This window comes from Schistosoma haematobium, chromosome 3 (assembly GCF_000699445.3).
Source record: "Schistosoma haematobium chromosome 3, whole genome shotgun sequence".
Taxonomy (NCBI): Eukaryota; Metazoa; Platyhelminthes; class Trematoda; order Strigeidida; family Schistosomatidae; genus Schistosoma; species Schistosoma haematobium.
In genome coordinates, this window is record NC_067198.1 from 35,045,535 (window position 1) to 35,055,263 (window position 9,729).

The following is a 9,729-nucleotide window of genomic DNA, read 5'->3' on the forward strand; positions in this document are numbered from 1 at the left end:
TACACTGATGTCTCAAAATGGGTAAAGCTATCGTCTGAACCTCACTTACTTAAATAAGGTTGGACGACTTCTGTCTAAATTCACTGAATTCCGTGAAGAAGTCTTACTATCGATGGTGTGTATATTCATATTATCCATTTACAGGTCACTGCAGTTCTTAAACGAGCATTCGGATGCCTAGATGTATACAAAACTACTTTAAATTAATTTTTATTAGCAATAGCATATAAATTACGAATGAAAGGGATTCAGATCACTCTGAAAGCCTGTTTAAAAAATTATAATATATCACTGTTTATGTGAACACAGAATTCAATGGTCTTCTGTTGTCTAAAGGTTTACGAGTAAGAGAAACGAAAACACTTAACAAGCGAATTAAGGTTAGCGTCCAGCAGTGTTATTCAATCAGTCAGTCACATATAACGTAAAACGAGGCACATACGTGAATTGACTGAAATAGAAACAGCACATCAGCCCAGAGATGCCAGAGTTGTACATGCAATAAAACTATTTGTGGTAGGAAGAGTAATTAAGCATACTAGATATGATTCAAGAAGAAAATATGTGATCACGGGATAAAATTACTTTCAAAATTATTACGAAGTTTAGGATCTAAGTGGATGCAAAATAAGGTTGGCTTCGAGATTATGCTTACTCTAAGCTTTACAATAATTATTGATCCGTCGATTGAAAATGAGGTAGTGTGAAACTCTCTTACAAAAGTTTATCGGTTTGAATGACCGCAGTTTAAAAAACAGAAAAGGAAAGCTTTACACATCACTATTTATTTGCATCAATGAATAGTTGTAGAACACTACAGGCTGGGAGTTGAGCAGTTCCAAAAGCGAAGACCAAGTAATAATCACACTTTCGAAGCAAGGTAAAAATATAACACATTATTACCACTTAACGTATTGAGCTAATATAAATTTTAAGAGACAATGTTAAAGCTCTCCAAAAACTGTAAATTGGTTTTTATACACCATTAAAAGAAACACTAAATTGATGGAAATTCGAAATATAATCGAAATCTGAAACACGTCTTAATTTGACTAGGTTTGAGAATAATGAACTGATAATTGGTGGATTTAGGTACGAGGGTTTAGGCTTGTAATTTCTACATTCAAGTAAATGATGTGGTCACATGCTGAAGTTGACAGGTGATTTTCATCCATCGGTTGTGAACTGGTTTGCAATTGTTCCAAATGGTACAGACGTAATAACTCTTCTTTTAATATTTTAGGATCCAGCATTATTTCATTGATTAGTTACGTGAATCCGCTCCAACGTCCTAGATACATGTTTATACGATAGCCGAACAAGATGTAGAAAGAATGTGACCAACCTGTCATATTCGAATAACGAGATCTTTTTGGCATGAAAACATCTACCTGAAATAAGGTATATACCTATCTTACTTATTGGATTACAGTGTTTATGTGACAGTATTATTTTCAAGGAGAATTCATAGGCACCTATAAGAATCACATTTATATGATTTCAAAACCAAACAACCTATAGTGGCAGATGAAAAAAAGATTAGTGAGTACAACTAATGATCAAGCATTATTGTTGTTTTCTGTAATCTAACACTGAATTGAGAACAGTGGTGATCTAATGAACTTTTGTTTTGGATGAAACATACCAAAATTCTAACAGTTTTAAATCTTATTCGTCAAAACAATCAATTTTTCTCATGTTCCTGAAGCAATAACAGAATGAGACGTTTTAGACATTTTCTTCAAATGTAGGTTCTTAAATTTACGGACATTCAGATTCACATTTTTTCTTAAAACACGAGAATTTGTAACTTGTGATAAAGAACCATACTGTGGTGAGCTGAGGTATCGAAGAAATGTGTTACTTTTCGCCCATTTATTTCATTGTTCATCGTTAGTCGTAAGATTCTGATCACTTGAATTGATCAGCAGCTGGTTTTTAAGGATTTGATATTTGGCAACATCTAAACATTCATAATATCTCAGTAAATTAATTGAAAGAGAAAAAACGCATTTGATTCCCCGTACCTGATGAATTCCGACCCAAGTAAAACGTGACAACGAGATTCAAGGTCAAACTCAACTTAACACCGTTACTCCAAAGCTGGAATCGACACAACCTAACGCAAACCATTCATCTGAACAGATTATCATACTACACAACAGCGTTGCTTCAAAACCATGTCATATACTCATTGGCCCTTTTTTAAATGGATATTTGGTGTATATCAGCTAAGTAGACCTAAAATAACTGTAAAACCTAAAATAAGACAGGAATCCAACATATGTGATGATTTTGTGAAATGTTACTTTAGATGAATCGATTTCTTGGAGCTCAGATCTTAATTTAAAAGGCGGTCGTACGTATTTCTTGGTGTCAAATAGGCTTAGGAAGGATAAATTCTCATATGACTTCATAAGTCTCAACCATACCAATCATGGAATCGTGCCATTTTCATGTCAACATAACACGCATTGACTTAATCTTGTTAAGTCCTCCTAACGTTCGACAGTCACGTTTCTGTGGTTCTCATTGTATTTTGACTTACTGCTTTACCGTTTTGCGCCAATTGTATTGTTCTGCCATATAAACAGAATATATCCATTATATATATATATATATATATATATATATATATATATATATATATATATATATATAAAAGGCTGCTGTAGTGGATCCCAACTTCCATAATGGAAAAGGTAGATAAGAACTTGAAATGAAATCACCAATGAAAATTATCCTTTCGTGTTCAAAATTCAGCAGCTTAATTCAAAAGAAAAATCCTTGATATTCACGCGTATTGGACACTAAGAAAGGGATTCTCCGCGGATTAATGGATATGTATCATTTCCTAGTCCTTATGGATAACCGTATGTTTCTTAAACAGTTTTTTTCAGTAAGTAATTTATAATGCGTTCATTCAACCACTTTGTGGAAATCTTTCATTGATATGTCACCATTTGTTCACGACTGAAATTCTTAAATACGAACTCTTCTCAGTTGGTGTAATTTATTGAACGTTTCAGTGTCACTTAATGACAACTGGGTTGCTCTTCTAAATCCAATTCTTTCTGTTTTTATAATGGCGTAATATTATTAAGCGCTCAAACAACATTCTGAGGTGCTTTATGTGCTCTGTTGGGTGATCTTATCCGCAACGCAACCATGTAAACTTAATGTATCGCACATGGTCATCTGTGCGTTCAAGTAACCACAGATTTTGTCATTTCATAATGTATTTTTAATTAAATAACTAGATTATGTAGTTAATTTTGCTCTGTTTTTAATTTTTATTCGCCACGTCTGACTGCGTTACACTGTACGTCCATTGCACGCTGGGATGATATCTCAAGTCATAGTAAGTTAATTCACATAGTTGATTGTTTCCAGGTAGACTGTCAGTGCATGATTTTACTGAAGAAAAGTTTGTTGTACTGTAAACTGTGTTTCTATGAACAACTCCCTGTTGTCTTCAGTATGAAAGCAGTTTATATGTATCCTTCTTTTTTTTCTTAGGTAAGTTCAACTGGCCTATATTTCGTGTTTTGGTTTTATCGACTTAATTATGTCCATTTAACTACTTTGAGGAACATGTCTTTGCAAGTGAAACAATAACTATGACACTTGCTTAGTTTAGTGTTGATAATGTCACAGGTATTCAGTGTTTGACAACGCTTCTACCAGTAACACCTAATGTATTTCGTTCCCACCCAGAGAAATCAAAAGACAGAGTCGAGGAGATCGGAAGAGTATATTTGGCGATGACCAATATATCGGAATTCTCTGATCTAATCTGGCTAGCGATTGCGGTTGATGTTGAGCACGGCGTTACCACACGTGATCTGGTACGGATGCCTGACCGAGTGTCTTCATCTAGATGAGTCCACTAAAACATATGGTCAGCATCCAATGTCGAAAACTTACAGAGCTATTTATTTTGGGGATTTATTTACCGCTACAGATCACTCCTCCCCCTAGTGGGGCAGTGACGACCCTAAGACGTGGCCAGCCAGAAGTTTAAACCCAACGAGTTTGTCGTTGGTAAACACTCTTCTGATAGCTTACTAAGTGTAGCAGCGTCTGGTCGTCTTTCCTTACTATATGGGACCGAGGTACAACATAGTAAAAAAAGAAAGAGCTACAACGAAAATTTTGACTCCTCGTAAACTGCATCGTTCTTTTCCAGTCGTCCTGGAAAAGAAAAATGAAAGTGTAAGTGCATGTCGAAATACACTCGTATGTGCGTAAAAACACAATGTCGGCGTAAAAATGGAAAATATACTCAAGCACACGTAATAGCGTTAAAAAATTGTTTTTTATGTTTTGTTTTGTTTTTTTTAATAAAAATATAAATATATGGGCATAATAAAATTGTCTTTTTTTAAAAAAAATTATATATCGTTGAAAAGAAAGATCGGGATAATATAAAATGTCGAGTAGTGATTTACGTGCAGTAGTCGTTTAAATGTTCTGGAAATCTTACTCTTCTTCCAGAACGCGTCGTTTTAGGTTTATTTTCAGATACATTCGGAGTATCATCGCTAGTGTTGGTTGTTGGATGAGTCGTTATGTGTCGGATTCGTGTCGTTCGATTGTAACGAAGGAAAGTCGACATGGTTAGGATTTCCTTCTAAATACGCTGCTTTGAGACGATCGATGCTGATGCTATCGTTTGTTCCGTTCTTATCGATTATATAGTACTTCGGTTCGCGTTGAAGAACTTTGAAAGGTCCTTCGTATGCTGATTCGAATGGTCGTCGATGCAAGTCTCGACGAACGAAAACGTGTGTACTATATCGTAGGTCAGGTTGAACGAAAACATCAGTTGATTGAGGTCGAGTGGAAGCAGGTTTAACTGAACGCATTGCGTTTGTATGCCTGTTCGTGTAGGAGGTTAGATCCATGTTCATTGAAAAGGATGAAGGATCCACGAATTCTCCTGGAAGTCGAAGTGTCGTTCCATAGACGAGTTGAGCCGCAGTGTATCCAATGTCAGCTTCGACTGCATTGCGAATACCTAGTAAGACGAGTAGTAGAGCGTCGGTCCACTGTGAAACGTTTGCAGCTGATAGTGGAGCTTTTAGTTGTCGGTGAAAACGTTCTACCAACCCGTTTGCTTGTGGGTGGTAGGCAGTCGTTCGGAAGCGAGTGATTCCTAAAAGTGTGGTCAGACGACGGAAAAGTTCGGATTCAAACTGACGTCCGCGGTCTGTAGTGATGGTTGAAGGGCAGCCGAAGTTGTCGAGACTCACGGGGAGAGTACTTGTCAGAAGGAGAGCTTAACGAGAAAGTGAGCGGTTTATGGTCCGTGAAAAGAGTGAATTCACGGCCTTCGATATAGTGTTGAAAATGTCGTACAGCACAATACATAGCTAGGAGTTCCCTACCGAATGTGCTGTACCTCGATTCGGTGTCTAGCAACCTTCTAGAGAAAAATGCCAAGGATTGCCAGGAGTTGTTAACCCATTGTTGTTAGACTCCTCCGATTGCCGAGTCCGATGCGTCTACTGCGATACTAATGGGTGCTTCGGTGTCCTGATGTGCGAGCATTGTTGCTAGAGCGATAAGTTCCTTAATTGTGGAGAATGCTTTTCGTGCGGTGTCGTCCAAATTAATGGATTTCGCATTTCCACGAAGTTGGTCGGTCAGAGGTTTCATAAGTAATGCGCATTTCGGTATGAAACGTCTATAGAAACTTACGAGGCCGTTAAACGTGCGTAATTGCTTGACGGTGGTCGGTTCTGGGTAATCCAGAATGGCCGCCACTTTGGTTCTAAGGGGTCGGATACCTTGAGCATCGATAGTGTGTCCCAGAAAGTCTAGCGAGTCGGTTCCGAATTGGCATTTCTGAACGTTTACAGTAATGCCATGTTTTCGTAATCGTTCGAAAACAAGATCCAGATGCTTGAGATGTGTTTCTCTGTCCGGACTTGCGATTAGACAGTCATCAACATACGCGTGTACGAAGTTGAGACCTCGAAAAACGTCGTCTATGAATCTTTGGAATGTTTGAGCAGCATTCCTTAGACCGAAAGGCATTCGCAAAAATTCATAGAGTCCGAAGGGAGTTATGAGAGCCGTTTTCGGTATGTCGTCAGTAGCCATAGGGATTTGGTTATACGCTTTAACCAAGTCGATTTTCGAAAAGGCAGTTGTACCTTTCAAGGTAGCTGTCAAATCGTGAATGTGAGGCAACGGGTAACGATCGGGAATGGTTTTCGCGTTCAATAGCCGATAGTCGCCAGTTGGACGCCAATCGTTGCTGTCCTTTTTAGGGACCATGTGCAACGGAGATGCATATGGGCTACTTGACGGTTGTATGATTCCTAAGTCTATCATATGGTCGAATTCGTTTTTCGCTAACCTTAGCTTTTCGGGAGCTAGTCGTCGTGCTTTAGAGAATACAGGTGGTCCTGTAGTCGTGATGTGATATGTAACATTGCTGGTTACACACGGTAGTTTCGGTTGAGTTTGTTGTATCCCAGGGTACTTATCGAGTAGTGGCTGATAAAGTGGGTCGATCATATGCTTAACTGTGACTGGGGATAATCTGCAACCAGAAAAGGAAGTTACGCAAACGGACAAATTAGTGTTTCGTCTACTAGCCTCCGTTTGCGCGTATCGATGATCAGATTGTGGTGTTGTAGAAGGTCCATACCAATGATTGGCATAGAAACATCTGCAACAACGAAAATCCAGTGGATGGGTTTGCATAAACCCACGTTAAGGTAAACGTACCTTTTTCCATACGTAGCGATCGGTTTTCCGTTTGCCGCCTGTAAGTTTAGAGTCGATTCGTGAAGTCGGTCGTTAGGATTTGCTGGGAGAACGCTAACTTCTGCGCCAGTGTCGACGAGGTAGCGAACTCTCATTGTCACATCTGTGACGTATAACAGACGGCTTTGTTCGCCGGCTACGGTTGCCGTTAACGCGTGCCGGCTTGGAAGTTTCCCGAGTTGTTTTTCGAGTCACTCGGTTTCGTGTTGAGAAAATTGCAGGGTTTTCTGCAATTTCTGGAAAACTTTCCATACTGGTTATGATACCAGCACCAGTCGGGGTTATCTGTCTCTCGTGGTCTAGAGACAGATCGCCTACGAGGAATGCTTCTACGTGGGGTGCGCGATCTCTTACGGTCAGTACGAAGACTAAGATAACGCGTGAGTGTGTGACATAAGTCGGTTATATCGTTCTGAGTCGTGTGAGGCCTTTCTTTGACTGAAAATACCTCGGTAGTAGAAGGTTTCGTAATTTCTAAAATGCGGTCGGCAGATGCAGCTAGCTCGTCTAAGGCGTTGTTCTGAAACGAGACCAGAACTGCTTGCACCTGTTGGGGAAGTTTTGACAAGAAGAGTTGTTTGAATAGACCTTCGTCGAAAGTTCTTGGGCCTATTACCTCTCTCATCCGTTGCAACATGTCCGTCGCAGAACCGTGTTGCAGGTCGATGTTATTGAAGAGTTGATCTAACCTTTGTCGATCGGTTAGGTCTCCTCGTTTAAGAACCAAGCGTTTTAAGATTTCGTAAGGATCGGAAACATCACTAGTAAACATACTAGGTGTTACGTACCTGTTGAATTCGCGCGGTAGTGCCTTGACTACTGCGAGGAATTGTGCACGTGTGTCGATCACGCCGTGCTCGGAGAAGTCGGCTTCTGCGTAGCGAAACCAGGCTTCGATGTTGTCGGGCCAGAAAGGCATGAGTTGAAACGAAGGCGGGGACAAAGTCTTAAGCTTGAGTACTTTAGGTGTCTGTTCAGTCATGATGAAGTATGAAGTACGATAATGAACGGTGGGAAAATATATATATCCAAGAAAAAACACGAAAAAAAATCACAATGTTTAAAAAAAATAAAAAGTAAGGCAATGATATATAAAAAATCCCAAAAAGAAACAGACTCACAGTTGCAATTAGGTGTACCAGATCACGACGGTCTCACCAATGATGATGTCACAGGTATTCAGTGTTTGACAACGCTTCTACCAGTAACACCTAATGTATTTCGTTCCCACCCAGAGAAATCAAAAGACAGAGTCGAGGAGATCGGAAGAGTATATTTGGCGATGACCAATATATCGGAATTCTCTGATCTAATCTGGCTAGCGATTGCGGTTGATGTTGAGCACGGCGTTACCACACGTGATCTGGTACGGATGCCTGACCGAGTGTCTTCAGCTAGATGAGTCCACTAAAACATATGGTCAGCATCCAATGTCGAAAACTTACAGAGCTATTTATTTTGGGGATTTATTTACCGCTACAGTGTTCTTGGTTGTCGTATAATTCAGTTTAGTTGAAAGAATTATGATATACTTAAATATAGTGCTTGAAGCCTGTAATGAAACGGATCAGTTTAGTAAGTAGAGTTGCCCGTTTCTAATGTGCATACGGATTCAAATCATTCTGATTAAAAATAGGAAAAAACGTGCCTTTGATGCTGTTGCTGTCATACATTATAAAATAGCGATAAGTATGTTTGGTGTTTATTTCTAAACTGTACATCTATCGCTAACCATACTTCATGATCACTGTCATTAAACAATTTCCCCAGCAATAACATCGGTAGCAAGATAGCTAAGTGTCTGAGCTTTTAGTTGCCCGCAAAACAGCAGTATACAGTCTTAGAAGATGAGTGTTCTGTGTCTCAATTAAATGCAGCTGGCTGTGAACAAATGTTAAGAATCTTTTTGACAACTGGGACTTTTAGTTTATCATACACTTACTCTGCTTGTATGTTTTCCTGTTAAACTAGACTCAGATGCATGGGAATACTTAAATGGGAGCAAAATAATAAAAGCATTGCAATACGGTACTAAGCCCATGTTATGCTTTGCGCAAGTAATAGTAGCTGACCTTATCTAATATTCATGAACTCAAGGTAAATCACAATTGCATAAATTCTTTGCTAAAAAACATGTAATTTGGTTATTTATCTATTCCACATTTCTGACTAAATTCATCACTATTTTTTTCATTCAGAATGCAACAGGAGTGAGCCTTCATAGACCTAGAAACTGTTTCGCCCTTGGAACTATGGCCCTATGGAACTGTTTACGGGAGACCCAACGAACAGCAGATTATAAAAAGGATGCTGGATGTCCATTTTAGTCTCACAACCACTTCCAGTATTTTTTGACTTTTTTTCACTTTTTCGTTTGGGAAAAAATAACAAAAACTGCATCTTAACATTACCAATACAACTTTTAAACGGGAACTTGGTTTAAACCTTTGTTTGATATTCGATTCTTAATGAAAGTTCTCGAATAAATTTTTGAATCTAGTGCTACTTTGTTTTATCTACTTAATCGTCGCAAGAAACTTGTGATAAGCGAGCCTCTCACCACCTAGTTCATGTGTTCAAATGGTTGTGGACGGAATGGAAGGAGCTTTCGCTTAACAGGCTTCCGTGTCTAGTAGCAGGGGGTCACCAAAACCTCCAGGCAGGAACCTAGGTATGTCAACAATAAAAGAGGAAAGAGAAATTAGCAAATCATAGTATGATACTATCCTTAATCCTTAAGAACAAACCCACTTGCTTCTTAAAGGACTCCTGGGAAGTCGCTTGGACTAGCTCAGCCGTCAGACAATTCCAGCATTTGACAACTTCCAAGGAGTAAGAGTTGTGTCTCCAATTTATGGGTGTTGCCCCTTAGGTTGGTATTGGGACTAAACTTAAGCAGGTGTTTTAGGGGATGTCCAGAAGTGTTAAAGTTATTGTAAGCCATTAGGT

At 39.1% G+C, this 9,729-nt stretch overlaps 1 protein-coding gene across 1 annotated transcript in view; it reads right to left on the minus strand.

The window, feature by feature from the left end:
* Nucleotides 1-2,095, minus strand: part of MS3_00005624 (uncharacterized protein) — a 35,101-nt gene extending 33,006 nt beyond the window's left edge. The window contains exons 1-5 of the mRNA XM_012944582.3: nucleotides 2,028-2,095; nucleotides 1,831-1,963; nucleotides 1,646-1,788; nucleotides 1,516-1,592; nucleotides 50-1,475 (exon numbers count right to left, since the gene is read on the minus strand). Coding sequence (XP_012800036.3) covers nucleotides 50-138 — 89 coding nt within the window. The 5' untranslated portion in view covers nucleotides 139-1,475; nucleotides 1,516-1,592; nucleotides 1,646-1,788; nucleotides 1,831-1,963; nucleotides 2,028-2,095. The remainder of the gene's footprint in view (nucleotides 1-49; nucleotides 1,476-1,515; nucleotides 1,593-1,645; nucleotides 1,789-1,830; nucleotides 1,964-2,027) is intronic.
* Between the last annotated feature and the right edge of the window lie 7,634 nt (nucleotides 2,096-9,729).